We start from the raw sequence: 20,973 nt of genomic DNA, 5'->3' as shown, positions 1-20,973 counted from the left end.
GTGTTTACAGGTAGCACTTAAGTTCATATTAACGTGCCTTTTCGCTGGTTTAGTCACCATACCCTGAGAGAGATTTCCTGGGCCTTTAGCTTCATAAGCCACACATTTACTTAAGCTCTCTAAAGTAGTTTACGCTGGGCTTGCTTTTGGAGAGACCTCTGGATAGATCTGCAGAATAGGTACTTAATTCTGAGGGGGCATGGAACTATAAGCAACCATCAGACTTATTGCTTAAATAGTACAGCTTTGTGTTGATGCATACAATTGAATTTGGTAATTCTTTTCAAATACACGGGTGAAATGAACGAATGTTTGTGTGTGTGTCTCTGAAGGTACCCTGACTGGAAACCAAATCTACCACGGTCAGTTGGACTCTTGTTCTTATGTTTCCAATAATCTGTTTTTAGCTGTGACCGGCAGCCAGTGGGAGTCAGTCCCACACATTTCAAATAAAAGGCTTTGCATATTCAGCCAATCTGACACATCTTTCTGTGTTGTTGTTTATCCATTTGAAAATAGTTCTATTTATTTTAGATATCTTCTATAGAATTTGACTATGTAGAGTGTGAAAGTATAGTTAGTGTCCATATTTTAGAACCTAAAAAAACAAACTGATGAATAAGCTTCTTAAATGTTCCTGTTTCAACACAATTTTTCTCGCTACCTAATATTATTTCTGCATATGTGCACTTGAATACACAACAAGTTGTTTTCACAACTGTTTTAAATCTTAACCAGTTGCTTAGTCAGCACAAAACAAAAGACTGATCTAGTTGGATGTAGGCCTTTGGCTTGATACTTGTCACAATCTTCACCAGTTATGTCTGTTGATGAATGTTGTCTTTAATCCAGTCGGAGCGGACGATACGGCAGCCGGGCTCTGTGGGATCCAAAAGATCACTCTCCATCCCATTCTGTGTCTCCATCCCTCTCTTGTTCTCCCACCCCAAGTCCTCCTCAAGGCAATCAGAGGGTGGGCCCCCATAGACCGCACACAGGGCCTTACTCTCCTCACCATCAACCTCGCCACCAACACTACACAGGTAGACCGCTTGCTAGAGAGTGGCACAATGAATGCCAATGATGTTAATAACATGACATGAATCATTTGGGTTTTAACATTGTTAAATATTAGCTCTTAATGTTAGAAATAAAAGAAGGGATTTTGTGATATTGGTCTATTCTGTGGATTTAGAAAGGTCTTTGTTGGCTTTATTATCTCTGATTTCCCATCCATTGTTCATTGTACGCCTTGGTACTGAAGACACATCAGATGTATAAAAAAAAATAGCATCATTGTGTTCTTTTAAAACAGTGATATAGTTTTGTAATGCACATTGTGATCGTTAAATAGCCCAATGGTTCATATAAATAGGCAGTTTACTAAATAGTTCAACATACTTTATTGCTTCCTTTATTCTGGGGATGAAGAGAGGTTATCCTCAACAGATTTATATGGGCCTTCCTCTCCACGGATACTACACACAAATAAGATTTGGTGCAGGTTATAATAAATAATTATCTAGTTCTCAAACATAGCAAAATGTGACTGACATTACTAATTTCAATGCAGGGTTACTGTCTGCACTGTGCTTTATTGGGCATTGGACTTGGTAACTTGTGACTGAGTACTCAACCATCTTCATCTGCTATCCTCAGAACACAGCCATCGGTTGGAGAACAGTCCCTCTCGCTCACATCAAATCTCCCCATTCTCCAGAGGGCATTGGCCTGAGAAGAGAGACAGGGAATCATCAGGTAAGTCATTGTGTATGATATGATATATATTTAAAGAGTATTTGTTGGCATTTTGAGTTTATTTGAGAGCTGATGGTGAAGGGAGACAGGAAACATGGAGAGAAGGAGGGGCTTGACATGCAACAAGGTTCCCAGTCAGTGATGTGGCATGCAATATTTGGTGCATCCCATTTATGTGTTTGCAAATGTAAACAACCTATCCTGGGTTCATAAAACCTGTACAAGCCTTTATCCCAGATTTGAACTCTTCAGGGTGAAATAGAAATGTTCATATCGTCCACACAAGCGTTAAATGACATTTGCTGTCTTTACCTTTTTTAAATGCAGGTTTTTCAGTTGAATTCATCTATAATTATCAATTGAATTATTCTATTTGAATATTTCTTTTTGCACCCCTGTCCTCCTTCCTCTGATTCATGGCGTGTCTACAGGGGGTTCCTCTCGCAGTGGTGTGAAGCGTCCATACGATGACACCAGCAGACACCCGTTTGCCTCTAAGGCGGGTCAAAGCTCCAAATATGGACCATTACAGTCTTTCAACAAAACGGTCAAGAGCGGGGCGAAACCTGGAACAAAGGCGACTAAGACGGCAAGTGCCAAGACTGCAGGGGCTGTGGGTGTTCTTCCACATAAGTTGTGCAAAGCTTGACATAGATGTTGACTGTTTTGGACCAAACTCGGCCACAATGTCACAGCTAATTGTGTGGATGAGAAGGAGGGGTAGATCATACAGACGTGTTTGAGTGAGTTGTCAGGACTACACGGTGTATACAATAGTTTTATGTTCTATCTAAACAAGCACTTTTACACCTAAATATGCGTTTAAAATGAACACAACCACAAAAACACCTGCTAGTGTGTCTTAAATCAACTTCATATAATGACTTAGTGCAGTTAAATGACTGATTCATTGGTTAAAGTGGAATATTGACTGACGCGTGTTATGATAAACTATCATTAGACTATTACTAATATGGGTATTGTATAGCCAGTTACAATTTGACGTTATCATAATGCTGCTGAATATTTGAAATGAGTACATTAGACACAAGCTTTTACACTATTTTAGGTGTTACCAATATGAACTCAAGTATTTGTTATTTAGTGAAGCTTACGGATGCTAGAAATAATTTAGTTCTAGTGGCTTGTACCACCATCAAGTTGATACTGAATTATTCCAATTTTACAAGTATTTTCATTGTAAATAAAAATGTAGAGTTTAGTACTTGATCATAGCAGTTAAACCTTTCATTGGTTTGCTTCTGGTTGTCTCAAAATGGATTTCTCTTAAAAACATGCTTTTTTTTTACTCTGGCTTCTAGTCTGCCAAGCTTCCACCAGCCAAGAAGAAGTATCCAGCCCGATCGGATCCAACAGATCGTCTGGTTTATCTGACTGGGATCCCAAAAGATGCGTCTGAGCAGGAAGTTACTGACCTGGTAGGGTCCTTTGGCAAGATCAACAATGTGACCCTCATGCCAGGCTCAGAGGAAGAGAGCAATAAGGAAGGACAAAAGGTGCTATTTAAGTGTAAAAATAATTGATTAATTTTGCAAGAAATTTGACTTTTAAGTTTTGTTTTTACAGGTGTGTTAGAGAATGGTTTAAATAAAAAAATGTAAGCAGAAATGTTTTTATATTTCTGTTTTAAAGGGAAGATTTAAGAAAGTAACTAAACCTGAAGGAGGGCATGCAATCCAAAAGTTGTGTTCATTTATTTATTGCTTAAAGGTAATAAACTTTTATGTAGCAATAGTACAAATAACACTAAGAGTAATTAAGTTTTACTCATTTAGTGAATATTACAACAAACGGAAAAACATGCAAGCAAAAGCAGTGATATTCAATTTGGAAATTTCTTTTAAAAAGGTGATGTTTATTTTCTGTGTTGTATCAAAATTATTCAAATCTAAATGTTCAATACGAACGCGGCTTCCAAGAAAGACCTGCAAATAGTCTCTTCTTCAGTCCTAAAGAAATGTCGTGGACATGGTAGGCTATAAACATTTCCTGGTTCACTTTATAACTATGTCACCCTCCCCTGTTGCAGGCATCAGTATGCATGATGAAGGTTGAATGCGCCCAGGCTCTGGCTAACTCCACAAATCTCTCCATTAGAGACCAACAAATCACTTCTTCAAAAGCCAAGGTACCTTTCAGAAAATAAGGCATGGGGACAGGGTAAAGCACCTAATATTAAGGCTACGTCCTTACTGGGAAACTGGGTTCAAGCCTTTTTTTGGACCACATGTATGTAGTCTCATACACTGTACACTTTCAGTAAACACATTTTGTTTATATATTTGTTTTAGAAACCTGAAGCAGGATACTCTTCTGAAGCTAACAGGTTTGTCCTTTTTAACCCTGTATGTTATACACTTACCCGACCAATTACAAAACTGCTCTGGTTGCATTTAACTATTAATATTTCTGTCTTCACAGCAAACTTGCTCCAGGACAGGACAGTTGTGCTGGACAAGACTCTGGTAGGAAAACAAGAAACTGGGAGTCAATATCCACCAATGAAATAAGTCAGGGCTAATCTATCATTGTATCAATTTATAATGGCTATATCTTAACTACACTTTATTAGTTAAATTAAAAGCTGCCAGACACTGTCCTCCCCCCACTGCGCCATGAGATCCTGTCTGTGAATAGAGACAACTCTGGAGGAGGCCAATACCCACTAAAGAGAGTAGGGACACAGCTCTCACTTTGGTCATATAAGGGCCAAATGCCTCTTAGCAACGGCCCCAGATACACCATATTCCCGCAGTAGTCTACCCCCCTAAGGACTCCCTGGGGGACACGGCCGTTTGTCTTCTCCAAGTCCACAAAACATATTTACATTGGGCTGAAACTGAGGGCTGACAATCGGTTGAAGCCTCCTTTCCATTATACCTTCACTGGAAAGCTGAGCGGTGTGATGCCCCAATAAGGAAGCACCTTTTGGTCCCATTTAAACAATAAATAATAATAATTGGGAACTACCACTCTGTTGGGTCTGCCACTCCACAGGCACTGTCCCCAACCTCCACACAACACGGAAGAGGCACATCAGCAAAGGGCAGCAGTAGCTCAGTCTGCAGGGACTTGACTTGTACGATTCATGTCCCTGCACTGACCAAGTAAGGAGTAACTCCGCTGGCTGAGATGCCCTCAAGCAAGGCACCGAACCTCTAACTGCTCAGGGAGCTGTGCTGCGGCGACCAATCATTCTGACTTCTCTTGACACTGATGCATGTGCTTGCACGTGTTAATCAAGAAAAATAACAACAGAATGACAATCAATTTCACCAATGGGACAAATAAAGTACATTATTATTGGTAAGACAGTCTAACAATATCCAGAGCCTTCAGCATCTCAGGGCAAATCTCATCCACACCTGACACCTCCTCAAAGTCTTTAAACTCTGCCTTCTCCACTGAGGGACGTGTTGGTCGGCTTCAGATGTTCCCCTATGGGCTCTTTCCACCGCTAGATAATATCCCTAGTCTGGGTGAGCCACGTCCTGCTTTCTACTTCCTTGAGGCCAACCAAAAGCCCTTCTCCATGACCTCTCTGAACTCCTCTTACATCCAGATTTTAGCTTTGACAGCAGCTGCAATCCTTCTCGCCAACCGGTACCCGTCTGCAGCTACAGGAGACCCCTTGGCCAACCAAGCCGGCCTCCTTCACCGGGTGTTCAGATGGTTCTTAGGTTGCGGCCACGACAGGCTCCAACAACCTCACGACCACAAGTCCTGGTTTTCCTCCACAGTGGAGGTTTTAAAAAAAAATGCCAGACATGATCGGCTGACAGATCTGCTCCTCTTTTCATCTTAGTGTCCCAGACATACAGCCGCAGATCTGATGATATGACTACAAAGTTGTTAATCGATCTTTGGCTTCAGGTATTCTGGTGCCAAGTACACTTATTAATCGCCCTATGCTTGTACATGATGTTTGTTATGTCCCATTCATGACGAGTACAAAAATCCAAAAACAGGTTCTGGTTGCTCCCTTGTTGCATATGGGAGCACTGAAGTCCCCAGCAAAAATATAGAGTCCCCAGTGCCTCGCAGTTGCATAAAGACAACCTTTTCGTTCTCTGGGGCGAACTCTAACACAGCGGCCGGGGGCTCATACGAATCCACACCCATCCGGCACCTCTCACCCTAGGCAACTCTGGAAAAGGCGAGAGTCCAGTCCCAGTCTAGGAGTTTAGTTCCAGAACCAGTGCTATGCATAGAGGTGAGCCCAACTATATCTAGTTGGTACCACTCCACCTCCCTCACCAACTCTAGTTCATTCTCCGCCAGAGAGGTGACGTTCCAAGTCCCTAAAGTCTGCTGCCCGGCTCACAATGCACCCAATGCTTATCCCTGCGAGTGGTGGCTCCACAGGACAATGCACATGTAGACCTGTTTGTGATGTCATGGTTTGTTGTGTTGAAAAAGTACTAATTGTAGCTCTGTTTTGTCTTTGGCCCCCCTATCTCCTCCTCAAACTCCCAACCTCTGGCCAGCAGGAGGTGAGGCTGGACAGAAGACTTTTGATGAGGTACATGATGCATACACATACCCTGTAAAATATAAAGATCAACATTGTAAAAAAGGCTGCTGAGTGCTTTCAACCAAATCTGCGGGCTTGAGTGATTAATTGGACATATTCTGCTTTATTGTATAAAATTTGCAATGCTGGTAAATGGGCAACATCACTAGTAATGAAATACGTTTTACATCCCAATGCAATGTCTTCTACAGAAGAGCATGGTGTTGATCACAGGACTTCCGGAGAGCGGCTGGTCAGAGAGTGACATCATCAAGCTGGTCCAGCCCTTTGGAACTCCCTCTGACATCATCCAGGCAACAGAAATCAGAAAGGTTGTAAACACAGTTTCATCTGAAGCTTTTACTGTTTCTTGGAGATAAAACACAACTTGACAGCAGTAACACAAGTAGCTAATGCACGTCCTGAGTATCTTGAAGTTTTGCAAGATAGTTGGCTTTCTCTGTAAGTTTTGGCAACAAATCAGCTGTTCAATAGAATAGTCGCAATATATAATCATCATTACCCATAACCATACAAAACAAAATACGCTATGTCTACTTAATCTGTCCATACATTATATTTTTTCATGGATTGTTGAGTCGTTTGGCTGCTATTAATTATATTATTATGTTATTTTATTATTTAAAAAAGATTTATAATACTGATTGACGCACAAAAAAAGAACACAAAGTTGATGTGCATACAACACAATTGAAGAACATTCTTTGTGTTTGTTAGGTGCTTGTGTCAATGCCAAACATGGAGATTGCTCAAGAGATGGTAAAAGCCCACGCCTTCAGCCCTGCAAAGATTCACGACTCAGAGGTGAAGATGATCCATCTCACACAGAGTATCGGTCTCAGCACACCGGTAGGGCGCTCATCATTTATCCAATTTTCTTCTACAGTATATTGATCATCTTGTCTCCTCTATTCTTTGTCTATTATCTATTATGTCTTTGATATTGTATTGTGTTGAACAACGTTCAGCAATAACTGAGATTAATATAAAAGAACTCTTTTCACAGGTGGCTCTCTACAATCTTCTGATGGCATCAGTGGACCCATTGGTGAGTATTTCTACCAGTATTGGTCTGTCTCTTTATTCAGATGATTGGTTTATTGGTTTATCAAGGGCAGTGCACATTAACAAGTGTTGCTGTAAATGCACCAGAGTAAGCCAAAAGGCAGTATTTCACCTGTACTCTCCTGACAATGGTCAGGTAATTGATCATTCAGAATTGAGTAGGGCTGCAACAACTAATCGATTGAATTGTTTATAAAAATTGTTTATCATCGATTAGTTGAGTCTATGTTATGATGTCCAGTCCGGTATGCGCCGTGGCTACGTCTCCGTGGAGGCTGTAAGCAGACCAATGTGTACATGAGCCTTGTGTAGCTCATGTAATAAATTACAGGAAATTACATAAACATTTGAAAATGAGTGGAGTTGCACTGGCATTCCATTATGCTATAATTATTCAGTTTCTTATCTGCTTGGCTTAGACGGCACTCTTTAGATTCTGGTGATGGAGGAGTAATAAGTCCACTAATAAGTGACCAAATGTCCCTTTGCATCCTGCAGGAGAGTTCTGTTCCAGTATGCTGGACCTGCCTGTTGGTGATCAGTAATGTGCCCAACACACCGTCTTGCTCCTCTGAGGTCCAGAAACTGGTGCAACGATTTGGTACCGTCATCAAGACCCTAGTGCTCGACAACACGGTGAGGGTGCTAATCTATTATCTCCTAAATGTGCCTGCCCTCACCCCTGTCCCAACTCTTCATTTATCAGGCAAAGAATTCTCATATGCAGTTGACATGATGATATATCTCTTCCTGCTCAGGTCATTTGTGAGATGGCAACTGCAGCTATGGCCATGTCTGTTCACAAACGCTTCCGGACGTTTCCATGCGTCATCCAGAACAACCCTCTGCTCTTCTCCAACAAGCATGAAGCCAAACCCAAAAAGCAGTTGAAATCCATCACTCAGGTTGGTAACTGATAAATAATTTGCAATGGTTGTCAAGAGTTGTGGGACATCCACATTTTTAATCTACTACTGGCATACGTTTCTGTTGCTTTTTTCTCGTATCAAACACCTGAATCCATGAGTGTTATGTATCACCAATCAATGCCTCCTTGTCTCTGATCGTAGAAAACACCTGCGAATCGCAAAGGTAGCCAAGCAGCAGCAGCTGCAGATGAAGAGGAGACGGCCCATAAAGAGAATTCAGAATCTCCATTGGAGGGGATTGAAAGAGACGGTGATGGGAAGGACGAGAAGATGAAGACGGTTGATGAAGACAAAGCTTTGGGAGAAGATTGGAGCAAAGAAGGCGAGATCAAAAAAGACGAGCTCACCATCGCTCTTTCTGACTCATTGGCTGCACCAGACGCCAAAACAGAAGTAGATCTGGACACAGACATGAGGGATGACTCAGCTGTTGAAACTGTTACGGAGGCAGCAGAAAAGAACAAAGGCGTCAATGCATCCACAGAAGGGAATGACGAGACTCCTGCTGGTGAAGAGACAAAGCCATGTAGCTCTGATGACAAAGCAGCTTCACCGGAGACGGCCATGCCAGAGCTCCCTAAGGTCAAATCTGCTTTTTATCTTGGAACCAGACTGTGTTGATTAGGTCAGAAACCTGCAACATATGAATTGATATTTTTGACATTTCCTTCTTCTTTTTTTCATCCCTGTTTCAACAGGTTACTCAGGAGATGGTTAACGCACTACTTGTGGAGTGCCGAACAAGAACCGCCAGCCATCCCAACAACACAGCAGCTTCCACCAATGGAGAACAGGGGAAAACCCAAATGGAGACAGAGCCGGGTGAAAAAGCAGCAGAGGAGACAAAAGAGCCAGCCAAGAACCCCACAGAGGAGGTGAAGAAGCAGGGGAGGGAGACAAAAGAGAGGGAGGCAAGAAAAGAGGAGAGGGACAGGAGGGCCTTGGAGAAGGAGGAGAGGGCAAAGCGGGAGAGGGAGCGGGATGAAAGAACCAGGAGAGAGAGGGAGAGGAGGGAGAGGAAGAGAGCATACGGTGAAGGCTTGTCAGGGTCAGGGTCATTTGGCAGGTCAGATGGATCCAAGCAGAGCTCCGGGAGGGATGAGAAGTATAACAAAACGGTGAGAAGGCACTGTCGGGTCCAAAAGTATTGAAACTCCCATGTCTTTATTCCTATTCTCATTTCTATTGCTTTGTCCTGTCATGGAATAAGGAGGCGGCGCTTGATGACTTCCCGTTCAACATGAGTGACTTTGTGACGGTAGATGAAGTTGGAGATCTGACCGACCTTCCTTCCTTGGTTCCTATGGAAGTCACAGAGGGAGAGGAGGCTGCTCCCACATCTGTCCAACAAGACACTCCAGGGGTACATTAGAGCTTCTATATGTCACATCAAGCTTCTGACACTTCCATTCCTTAATGTAATGACATCATGGTCCTCTTCATGTTTTCTGTTTGTAGGACTCGCACATGGAGGTCACAACAGAAACAACAATGTTAGACTCCCCAGCGCCCCCGGTGAAGCCTGATGAAGACGCATCAGAGTCTGAAGCTGTGACAGTGCCGACAGCTTTAATGTTGTCAGATTCACAAACACATGTGCCAACATGTCAACAGACTGAGATCCCACCTGAGACAGGTACAACCTCACACTGATTTCATGTTTATAATGAAGTGAAGGAACTCAATCTTAGATCTTTTTTTAATTTAATTTTAAGATTGTGTATCATTTTAGCCTGAAATCTGTCATTATTGTATAGAAACCACTCTTGACTCCACCTCTGAGGTTGAAGCCCTTCCTGCACCTGTCCCAGCTGACTCCTCCTCAAAAAGACCAGCAACAGGAGCACTGACTTCAGAGAGGGAGAGACATAAGAAAGAGGACGGTGCTCTCAGTCACAGGACGGAGCCGAAGGAGGAGATGGTGTCGGACAAAACGGAGGAAGAGAAGATGATGAATGAAGAGGACAAAACCGAGGAACAAGAGAAGATGCAGGAGAAGGAGGACAAAGAGACGGGAACTCCTGCTGTGGAGACAGGTATGGTACCACCTCAGAAAATATCAGGCTCTCCAAGTACCACCATCATGACCAACGTTAAAATACAGTACTACCCTATTGAGCTACAGACAGTTCCCGCAGGAGGCAGGTTAATTCCCAATAGGATTATTTACTGTTTGTTGCCATGCTGTACTTACTCCGTCCCGCTCCAGCTGAATCCAAATATGAGGCACCTCGAGTCATCTCCTTACTGTTTTTGTACCATTTGCTGCTAGTAGTTGCTTTCGAAACTTCACTGGTGCAGCTTTAATAGTTGGGGTGTCATGATTCTTCAAAACCACGATTCGATTTGACTTTTAATTTTAAGGTCAATTTAAGGTCTTTTCAGTGGCATCACCGTCAGTGCTGGAAAAATGTTTAAATCAAATAAAGAATCGATTTTGTGTTGTCTTTCAGCTGAATTCCCCCCAAAAACTGCGGTGTGTTGTCCGATAATCTACACAATGTTGTCTTTTAGCTGCAGGCTCCCAGTAAAATGTGAGTGTCAAGTAGGCGGGGGTAAAAGAAAAATGAGAGAATGGCCGGTCCTGCTTTTCATTCCAATGATCGAAAGCTAATTTCGATGGATTTTTGATTTAGAATTAAAATTGTAACACCCCTATTAAATAGGCTCTTTCACTGTTTAAAGGGCTGCTCAAAATATTCTCTTTGATATGCACGTTTTCCTAATAGTTCCTGTTTAGAGCCATAATTTCAGTGTTTTTGAACCATTCATTTTACCTCCGTTTACTATCTTGATATCACAATTAGCTTGTAACTCCAGCACAACTCTGAGCTATGTATGTCATGTTTTAAGCTACTGGATGCCTGAATTTCCCTCGGGATAAATAAAGTATCTATCTAACTAACTAATCCGGTTGCCGCCTTATCTATGTGGTATGTAGTTGCTAGAATGGATGAGGGTGTTCAGTGATGAAGGCACCTGCAGCCCCTTTGCCTATCTGGACACGCTTGCTGAGATAAAGCAGGACGAGATCCTTTGAGCACCTTGATTTTAAAGAGATATCTGTCTCTCACAGGAAACCACGAGAGGTGTGAAGTTAAAATAAACACAGAAGAGGAGAGTGGGAAGAAGAAATTAAAGACCATGAATACTGGCTATTCCCTCCCTCCTTTTGACCCAAGCAACCCAGTCGGTAAGACGCATGTCCTATGTATTCCCCATGTCTGACATCTGACATGTAGTGTTCATCAGCTTTGTATCCGCATGTTGTACGTTCACAATGCATTTACTATACAACTGGTCAACAGCTGAGCTGAGTTAAGATTTTGTGTGTGTGTTTGTGTTTGTCCACAGGTATGGAGTTCTTGATCCCAAAGACAGGTTTCTTCTGTAAGGTGTGTAATAGGTTCTTCAGCGGAACCAAAGAGGCCGAGATAAACCACTGCAAGACCCTCAAACACTACGAGAACGTGCAGGTAGGAAAAACGTGCACACATATACCTGAACTTGTCCTTGTGGGGACCCTCATTGACATAATGCTTTCCCTAGCCCAGGGGTCTTCAAAGTTTTTCGGGCCAAGGACCCCCAAACTGGTGTAGCGTGGTGCAGGGACCCCCTACTGCAGGGCTATTCAACTTCATTAGCAAGTGGGCCGAATAGGAACATCATTGGGGGTTTGTGGGCCACACAATACTTTGTCAATGAATCACTACAAATAACTCTTACTTACAGTAGTGTTAATAGTTACTAATACATGAAATGAACTAGTCACGTGCATCCTCTTTTTTTCACTTGTATCACCTTAATTCATTCCAGAAAGCAACCGGTCCATTCAGAACAGTAGGAAAGCTGTGGCTACAAGGCTTCACACAAAAGTGCAAAAGAGATGTTTTCCAACAGGTCCATGTCCACTAATGTAGAACAAAAGATCACACAACCACGCGACATGTGCGCACACAGCTACAGTCAGTCAGACACAGCGGAGGAGAGGAGAGAACTAACACAAAGCAGGGCTGCTATCGTGGCTCTCTTGTTCTGTGCAAAAGCGACCAAAAGCCACTTGACTCCGTTAAATGGTGCTAACGGTCCCTGTACTTTCCTTCTCCGTTCCTCTGAGCCCACGGGAAATCTGGCAGAAAACGAGCCGTGACTTGACCTGTAGTGCCGCTTCACGTTGTTTTCATCACGGAAATACATTCGTTGTCCGATAAACACACCAGTTTATTACTTGTTGCTGCTGGCAAAGTAAATCAATATTTGTCAGTCCATTCGCTCTGGAAGTGACGATTTTCAGAATCAACTCTAGGTTTCTTTGGCTTGGAGAGAGACATCTTTAAGCGTGTTGTTAGCGTGCCGAGCTAAAGTAAGGGAGTGACTCTCTCTGTGTCCCGCCAACCCAGCGGGAGCTTGACTGAGCTGATGGCAGGTTCGGACAGAGTGCGTTTTTCCCGGACGCCGCTGCAGCTCGGAGTGGGATGGAAACACCTGCGTTTTCGCCGCATTTGTTGTGAATCAGGCTTTAGTTTTATTTATGCTATATATGCCAGCCCGATTTGCAGGCAACCTCTTGCGGGCCAGAAAAAGGTTCAGAAGGGCCGTATCCGGCCCGCGGGGCGCTAATTGAATAGGCCTGCCCTAGCCCATAACCATCACAACTAATTAACTAATCCCGACCCTAAACCTGTGTCTAAACTAAACCCAATTCTGACCTGACCCTTACAACCTTCCAGCAGGTCTTTTAAGAAGTGAGGACCAAGAAAACTCTCGCACACAGACACACAATTAACTGTGTGGATATACTGTTGGGGTTGAATTGACTCTAGCTCTCTGTTCTACAACAACAGCCCCATTCAAGGTTCTGATTTTGTCTGGAAATAAATAAAACCGTTTGGGAAGACTTTTAATGACCAAAATTAGTTTTGGCTCTAGGTGGTAAATGGTTTTATTGTTTAAAGTGTAGTCACTGGAGATGTTTAAGCATACCATCCACTTTGCTCCTGAGCTTGTTGTACACATCGATTTGAGGAAGACCTACATTTCACCATCGGTATTGAGTGTACAAGAACTATGGTGTGTAATGTAGGATAAGTCTGTGCAAAGAGAGAATCCCTCAGTCTTCTCTTTGCATTACAGATGTCAATATCTGAAAGAGGACAGAATATTGAGGTCTAATCCAGCTTCCCTGTTCTTTCTCTTCTAGAAATTCTTGCCGACCACGAACACGGTGAATGTGACTGCCTGACTCCACCTCAATGTGGCTATGAAAATCTTGACTGAATTCACCATTCCCCTCCTCTTGTATTGTCTCTTAATTTCTCACCAAGGCTCCAGATTTTCATATTGATGTAGATTAGCCTCAGTTTGAATATGTGTTATAGATTGTTCTTGTACAATTAAGAGAAACAAGTGTAAGATGACTGTCAGTAAGAACTGTGCACATTCAATAAAATGTTTGACTAAATTGTCTGTTTTCACTCTTTCACAATGTTTCTTGTGCATGCTCAGAGCTTTGAAGGGGAAAAGAACATCACTGCTCAACATGTCCGTTCTTCACAGACCACACACACTGCTACATTGTGTTGTCAGTTGTGTATCAGCAGCTGTTGCCCTTGCTGCAGTCACCCTCTAACCTGAACAAATTGAAGAAACTAAATCTGAGTGAAATTAAAGATACTTTTTGGTTCTGTTTCTATTTAGTCTGGTTTAGTTATACAGTGCACAAATGAAAGCGGATAAAAAAAAAACAAGGAATTAGCTGAGGTGTGTTTACGGGGGAGCTGTGCCAGAAATGTACTCGCATAAGTCTTTCTTATCGCGCAGACATTTGGCTGTGGAAAATGTAAACCCTGAGATCAGTCGAAGAGCCGTGAAAACACTAACTGAACAACATGGAGCAGAACGCGCCACAGATACGTTTGGTGATACTGGCAGTAATATTACCTACCAAACCTACCTGAGTTTATAAAACATTTAATGTTAGTGACAGATCCTGGATTATGCTGCACATTGGGAGTGTAGTAATACATTTGAGTGTGTGTGATGATGGTTTGTGAGTTTCTTAGTCAGTTCTCATGAATACAGTCCAAGGGTTCTCAGATGGAACAAAACCATCATTTAGGAGGAGGCTTAAAAGAGGTTTAAAGTGTGTGTGTGTTGTGAGATGAGGTGACAAGATACAGTATATCTCAAAAGTGAGTACACCCTTTAGATTTTTGCAAATATTCTGTTATATCCTTTCAGGGGATAACATTATCCTACTGAAACTTTGATATAACTTAAAGTAGTCAGTGTGCTGCTTGAATAACAGTATAGATTTATTGTCCTTTGAAAATTACTCAGTACACAGCTGTTAATGTCTAAACAGCTGGCAACAAAAGTGAGTACACCCCATAGTGAACATGTCTAAATTGTGCCCAAAGTGTCAATATTTTGTGTGACCACCATTGTTATCTAGCACTGCTTTAACCCTCCTGGGCATGGAATTCACCAGAGCTGCACAGGTTGCTTCTGGAATCTTCTTCCACTCCTCCACGACGACATCACGGAGCGCACGGATGTTGGACACCTTGCACTCCTCCACCTTCCTCTTGAGGATGCCCCACATGTGCTCAATTGGGTTTAGGTCTGGAGACATACTTGGCCAGTCCATCACCTTAACCTTCAGCTTCTTCAGCAAGGCCGTTGTCATCTTGGAGGTGTGTTTAGGGTCATTATCATGTTGGAAAACTGCCCTACGGCCCAGTTTCCGAAGAGAGGGGATCATGCTCTGCTGCAGGATGTCACAGTATATATTGGAATTCATGTGTCCCTCAATGAAATGCAGCTCCCCAGTGCCGGCAGCACTCATGCAGCCCCAGACCATGATGCTGCCACCACCATGCTTGACTGTAGGCAAAACACATTTGTCTTGGTACTCCTCACCAGGGTGTCGCCACACACGCCGGACACCATCTGACCCAAACAGGTTTATTTTGGTCTCATCAGACCACAGGACATGGTTCCAGTAACTCATGTTCTTGGATTCATTGTCTTCAGCAAACTGTTTGCGGGCTTTCTTATGCATCGGTTTCAGAAGGGGCTTCTGTCTGGGGCGACGGCCATACAAACCGATTTGATGCAGTGTGCGGCGTATGGTCTGGGCACTGACAGGCTGACATCCCACTTCTGCAACCTCTGCAGCAATGCTGGAAGCACTCGCACGTCTATTTTTGGAAACCAACCTCTGGATATGACGCTGAGCACGTGGACTCAACTTCTTTGGTCGACCCTGGCGAGGCCTGTTCCGAGTGGAACCTGTCCTGGAAAACCGCTGTATGATCTTAGCCACTGTGCTGCAACTCATTTTCATGGTGTTGGCAATCTTCTTATAGCCAAGGCCATCTTTGTGAAGCGCAATAATCCTTTTTTTCAGCCGCTCAGAGAGTTCCTTGCCATGAGGTGCCATGTTGTCCAGCATTCAGAGAGAATTGTGCCCAAAACACCAAATTTAACAGCCCTGCTTATCATTTACACCTGAATCCTTGTAACACTAACGAGTCACATGACACCAGGGCGGGAAAACAACATCATTGGGCACAATTAGGACATGTTCACTATGGGGTGTACTCACTTTTGTTGCCAGCTGTTTAGACATTAACAGCTGTGTACTGAGTAATTTTCAAAGGACAATAAATCTATACTGTTATTCAAGCAGCACACTGACTACTTTAAGTTATATCAAAGTTTCAGTAGGATAATGTTATCCCCTGAAAGGATATAACAGAATATTTGCAAAAATCTAAAGGGTGTACTCACTTTTGAGATATACTGTATCTGACGGAACAGATTTGCTGCCATCTTGTTTTTTTTTTTATAACTAACTTGTCTGACAGGGGACTGAAGCTCTTTTATCCATCTCTGCCAGACTCATTTCAGTCATTTTACCTCGCAGAACACGAGAGTTACTGTCTACTGCTACTCCTGCCTTCATTAGTTATTTTTTTGTTATTATGTAACTTTGGGTAGTTCGGATTCATCAAATATCACAAACATATCGAGGCCGCAGTACACCGGCAAAAGACCTGTTTAATAGGTGGTTTAAAAAGTGCTACTGTAATTACATTTAGAAATCCTTTAAAAACAAGTTTTGTTCACATAACTGATCATGTATTATTCTGTTTAGCAATTTTATGGGATAAAATAAAGTGTAAATCTTGTAAAATGTGTTATTCACATAACTGAACATTTATGTACATTTTATGAGTTCATCATTACAACAACTTACAGTACAACTAACGTATAGGTGATCATTCTTATAGTTCTTTTAGTTTTACTGTCTAAATAAGAAGGTACTCCATGGACCCTGAATAGATCAACAATTTAAGTTTTCACAAGTAAAACATGTGAACTGTTTTCTGAATGATTGTTTAATAAGTCGATGTTCAAAGTCAATTTTATTGTCAATTTCTCTGTGTGTGATACAAACAGTGAGATCAAAATGCCATTTCTCAGTCCCAGAAAAAATAAAAATATATACATGTACATACTCATACTCACATATGTACATATACACACATAAAAGAGGTATACAAAAAGGAGGTACAACAATAAATATATAAAAATAACAATCTTCAATCCAGGTCCATTAGGGGGCAGGGGGAGAGTTCAGCATCCTCACAGCCTGGGGTATGATTCAGATGATGCGTGTCATGATTTCTCTTTTGAGAATTGAGTTTCTTTCTTTGTTCATGTTTTGTTAAGCGCTACATCAGAAGTGTTCATAATGTGTAGTGATGACAAGTGAGCCATTAGTCAAATAAAAGACATGCAAAGTGTCGTGGATGGAATTACTTCCATGTTTGAACAGAAGCAGGTGCTGAAGCTGGACTCGGGACAGACACTCCAGCTGGTAAGTGCTGTTTAAAATGCAGCTATAAGCAATGATTAATATTAGATGTACAGTTTTATCATTATTACTGTTAATATTGTTATTATTCAGGATGCAGAATGTGAACTGCACAAAACCTTTGGTGAAATATATGAAAAACTTAAAATATATATTATAAAAATATAATTACCATTAAACAATTAATTCAACTCTGGTTAATAGTTACTTTAATGTTAATACATAATGAAATAACAGTTAATAATGTTTACTTATTAGTAATGCTATATTGTTGTTGCACACATAACATTTTATAAACTATTAAGTATTTCTTAAAGGTTAGCAAATGATTTGTAAAACATTACATAGATAGATGGACCAGAAACCACTTACATTAACAAATCTATCTAAATAATGTTTATAGATGCTTTACAAAGTATTTATTAATCATTTATCAAAGTATTAACTATATCTTAATATAATATTTATAATATAATAACAAAAACCTTTTTTTTTTACTTTTAGCATAGCCATTGTCACAAACTCATGACATACACATTTCAAAATCTAAGGACATAACAATAATAACAATAATATATACACAAAAATTACAACTGTGTTTATTTTCTTCAATATAAGAGTCCTCTGTTTCTTTATTTTAGGTAATTGGTCTCCAGAAAAAGAAGGATAAATGGCCAATGAATCCGCGGTGTATCTTTCCCCTGAAATGTACATTTATGTTTTCACTGGTTTAGTCGACCACATGATCAGCGTCCCAGTCAACGGCTGGGCTCTGTGGCTGATCGTCTCTGGGAGGCGCAGCCTCGTACACTCTGAACTTTTAACACTGAACCTGCTAATCATAGAAATGTTGTGTTCAATGTGTTTTTTGCTTTCGCTGATCCAAATATTTTGCAAAGAAGTTTCTATTGTCCCTCTGATACACTTTTACAATGCTATGGCTGTGGTGGGTCGAGCCTTGTTCCCGTGCCAGATCTGTGTGGACCGCTACCTGGCAGTCGTGCACCCTGTGCTGTTCATCAGGTACCTGAAGTTTAAAGACAGACCAGTACTCATGTAACACTATATATAAGATATAAGACAAACTGACCCTCACACTGAAATACACACTTCTTCTTCTTCTTCTTCTTCTTCTTCTTCTTCTTCTTCTTCTTCTTCTTCTTCTTCTTCTTCTTCTTCTTCTTCTTCAGATACAAGCAGATAAAGTATAGGGGGGCCTGTCTTGCTGCTGTTTGGCTGGTTGTTCTATGTAAGCAAAGAGAAATTGAAGGTTATTCACAAATATATCAACATAAAGATCTTCATTGTCATTCTTTCTGCTGATTTGTAGATTCTGGATTGTCGTACACCTGCAGACCGACTTCTGCAGTCTGTCTATTGTCAGGATCCTCAGAAGGCCCAGCCCAGGAAAAAAAGAGGCTTGTGAGAATGAGGGGAACCATCAGAAGAAGAGAGCTGTCAGGATCATCTGTTTAGTGTTGGTTATGCTGATTTTTAATCTAGTTCCATTCATTGTAATGCCTTTGTTCTGGATAGTCAAGACTCAAGATGAATTGAAGACTATAGTGTTCACATTGTCCACTGTTGGAAGTTCAGCACAGGCTTTTCTTTTCCTCAGCAGGTCTGGGAAGCTGCCCTGTAAGGGCAACATTTAAAATCAGGCAACATTTAAAATCAGATATCCACAAGACAACACTCCCGGTAAATGTATAAATACTATGTGTAGTAGTTTTTAGAAGGTTTTATATATGTGATGAGACAATGTATAACAACAGCATGTGTGTGTCTAGGATCACCCTCTCTTGTAAAACCTAGAAATACTTTCAATACAGACAAATATTATCTATGTAAAGATATAGTATATATATACAATATTTTTTTTTTTCAGAAACTTGTAAAAGGATTTGGCATAACAACTTCATAAGGTAGTATTATGTCAATGTTGTGTTTTGTCATCGGATTTAAGTCCAATTCTGAGGTTCTTGTTTTCATTGTCTTCTGTACATTTCCAGTCATGTTGTACTTTTACTCCATTGCTGCAATTTAAGGGAGATTTCAGTTTCCTCTTAATTTATCTTTTCATAATGTTGATTTGTCTAACATCATGATGTACTAACTTTTTCCAGTAAAGCTTTCACAGAGACAGATATAGTGTGTTTTTTGTGTCTGCCATGCCACACAATGGGATCATTTTAACACATTAAAACAGGAAATCAACTGCATGGGATGAACTGGTACACATTGAACTGGTACGCTTGAGAGATTTCAACCTCCCTTAAATTACCGTGTGGACAGCCTACTGGGCCCGCAGGGGTTTTATTGTGCCATGTGTTGTGTACATTCCATCATGCTGGATGTTTGTTTGTTTTTTTATATATTTTTGGAAAACTTACAATCTCGTCTATTTAGATTTTAAGATGATCAAAATCAAAATCAAAATCATAACTTTGAGCCCACTTACCTATGATGCCTCATAAATATCCTCTTCTCAGCAATATTTTGAACAATATGTTTGTTTAACAAAGCATTTATTAATATCATAAGACAAGCATGGACAATTTACCCAGCTGGGTGACCATCCTGTTTCACAGCCTCCTCTCTCCGACGTTCTACAGAATGGTCCCGCCTACTGGTTACATCCATGTATATATAATCTCTGGTCTTTGACGTCTGGCGTCATCACGTCACATTTTAACATTTTGTTATCATAAACTGTCAAAACGTAATATTTCGAGCGCTCATCGCTGTCCAGGCACTTCCTGACTGAAGGACGGGCTCTTAGCGTTAGATTGACGCTTCATTTGAGCCAATCGGAGCTTCCATGGCTTATCTATAACCTTTATGAGCCAATGAGTGTCAACTTGATAAGGAAGTGCCCGCCCTCTTCTTTCGTTGATAGGCTGAGCCAGCAGCAGCTCAGTTTCCCGGTGACTGGCGTATCGTAATGACAATGAACGCTGGTCAGTTTGATATGTCATATCCTATGTTTTCTTTTTTTAAATTGTATTTATTTTCAAAATTATATTTATTATATTCAAGTTCAGAAGAAAATACAAAACAAACATTAAAATATTAGAAATAAATGTGTTTATACTTCACTTACTCTGTGTGATTACTACTAACAGGGAATATATTTATAATATAATAGTTATTTATAAATAAATAAAAATAATATTTTATTAAATCTCCAAATTGCACAGCATGTGAACGCCTTGTGTTACTGTTAGAAAGACCTGTCTAATAAGTTAAGTTTTTATCCTTTTTTATCTGACATTTGGTGGTGAACTTGATAACATTTGGTTCTATGTTTCTATTGTGTTTTTCAGCTCGGAACGACCGGCTATACCCATCTTCAGGCATCTTTTTCAACAAATAAATTCAGGCGGAGTGTATTTTCTTCAAATTCAGTATATTCAGACCACTATTACTCAGTGCCAGAAGCACTTGGAGTTATCTTTTGAATGAGATCAAAAGCATGCAGCTGGTACAAATGGTTGAAGAGCAGCTTTCAATTTACTTTGGGTATGTCGTTTGGAGGTATTTTCAGGTAAATTCACCCACACTTTAAGAGATTAATAGAAGAAGTCTTGATCCAGAGGTTTTAGCCAACTATAGGCTGATATCTAACGTTCCGTTTCTCGCTAAGATCCTTGAGAAAGCAGTCACAAAACAGTTGTGTGATTTTTTACATAATAATTGTTTATTTGAGGTTTTTCAATCTGGATTTAGAGTTCATCATAGCACAGAGACGGCACTGGGGAAAGTTACCAATGACCTTCTAT

At 41.0% G+C, this 20,973-nt stretch overlaps 1 protein-coding gene and 1 long non-coding RNA gene across 2 annotated transcripts in view; one reads left to right on the top strand and one right to left on the bottom strand.

Moving 5' to 3' along the window:
• The window catches only part of LOC115011941 (zinc finger protein 638-like), a 48,200-nt gene extending 34,432 nt beyond the window's left edge, over positions 1 to 13,768 (top strand). Inside the window, 22 exon segments of the mRNA XM_029437246.1 lie at positions 333 to 362; positions 853 to 1,043; positions 1,660 to 1,758; positions 2,190 to 2,347; positions 3,081 to 3,275; positions 3,809 to 3,907; positions 4,071 to 4,105; positions 4,201 to 4,244; positions 6,267 to 6,301; positions 6,505 to 6,624; positions 7,031 to 7,162; positions 7,320 to 7,361; positions 7,877 to 8,014; positions 8,137 to 8,283; positions 8,449 to 8,889; positions 9,006 to 9,425; positions 9,518 to 9,670; positions 9,766 to 9,943; positions 10,065 to 10,343; positions 11,384 to 11,500; positions 11,662 to 11,783; positions 13,508 to 13,768. Of these exon segments, the coding sequence (XP_029293106.1) occupies positions 333 to 362; positions 853 to 1,043; positions 1,660 to 1,758; positions 2,190 to 2,347; positions 3,081 to 3,275; positions 3,809 to 3,907; positions 4,071 to 4,105; positions 4,201 to 4,244; positions 6,267 to 6,301; positions 6,505 to 6,624; positions 7,031 to 7,162; positions 7,320 to 7,361; positions 7,877 to 8,014; positions 8,137 to 8,283; positions 8,449 to 8,889; positions 9,006 to 9,425; positions 9,518 to 9,670; positions 9,766 to 9,943; positions 10,065 to 10,343; positions 11,384 to 11,500; positions 11,662 to 11,783; positions 13,508 to 13,549 (3,217 nt within the window). The 3' untranslated portion in view covers positions 13,550 to 13,768.
• A 2,952-nt stretch (positions 13,769 to 16,720) lies between these two features.
• Positions 16,721 to 19,919, bottom strand: LOC115010854 (uncharacterized). Its single transcript, XR_003832545.1, has 2 exons — positions 19,653 to 19,919; positions 16,721 to 18,827 (listed from the first exon to the last, which is right to left on the bottom strand). It is a non-coding gene; the product is annotated as an uncharacterized LOC115010854 (long non-coding RNA).
• Positions 19,920 to 20,973: the final 1,054 nt, after the last annotated feature.

Source organism: Cottoperca gobio, chromosome 1, assembly GCF_900634415.1.
Source record: "Cottoperca gobio chromosome 1, fCotGob3.1, whole genome shotgun sequence".
NCBI classification, from domain to species: Eukaryota; Metazoa; Chordata; class Actinopteri; order Perciformes; family Bovichtidae; genus Cottoperca; species Cottoperca gobio.
The sequence above is the reverse complement of the archived record's forward strand: the minus strand, read 5'-3'. Positions and strand labels throughout refer to the sequence as shown.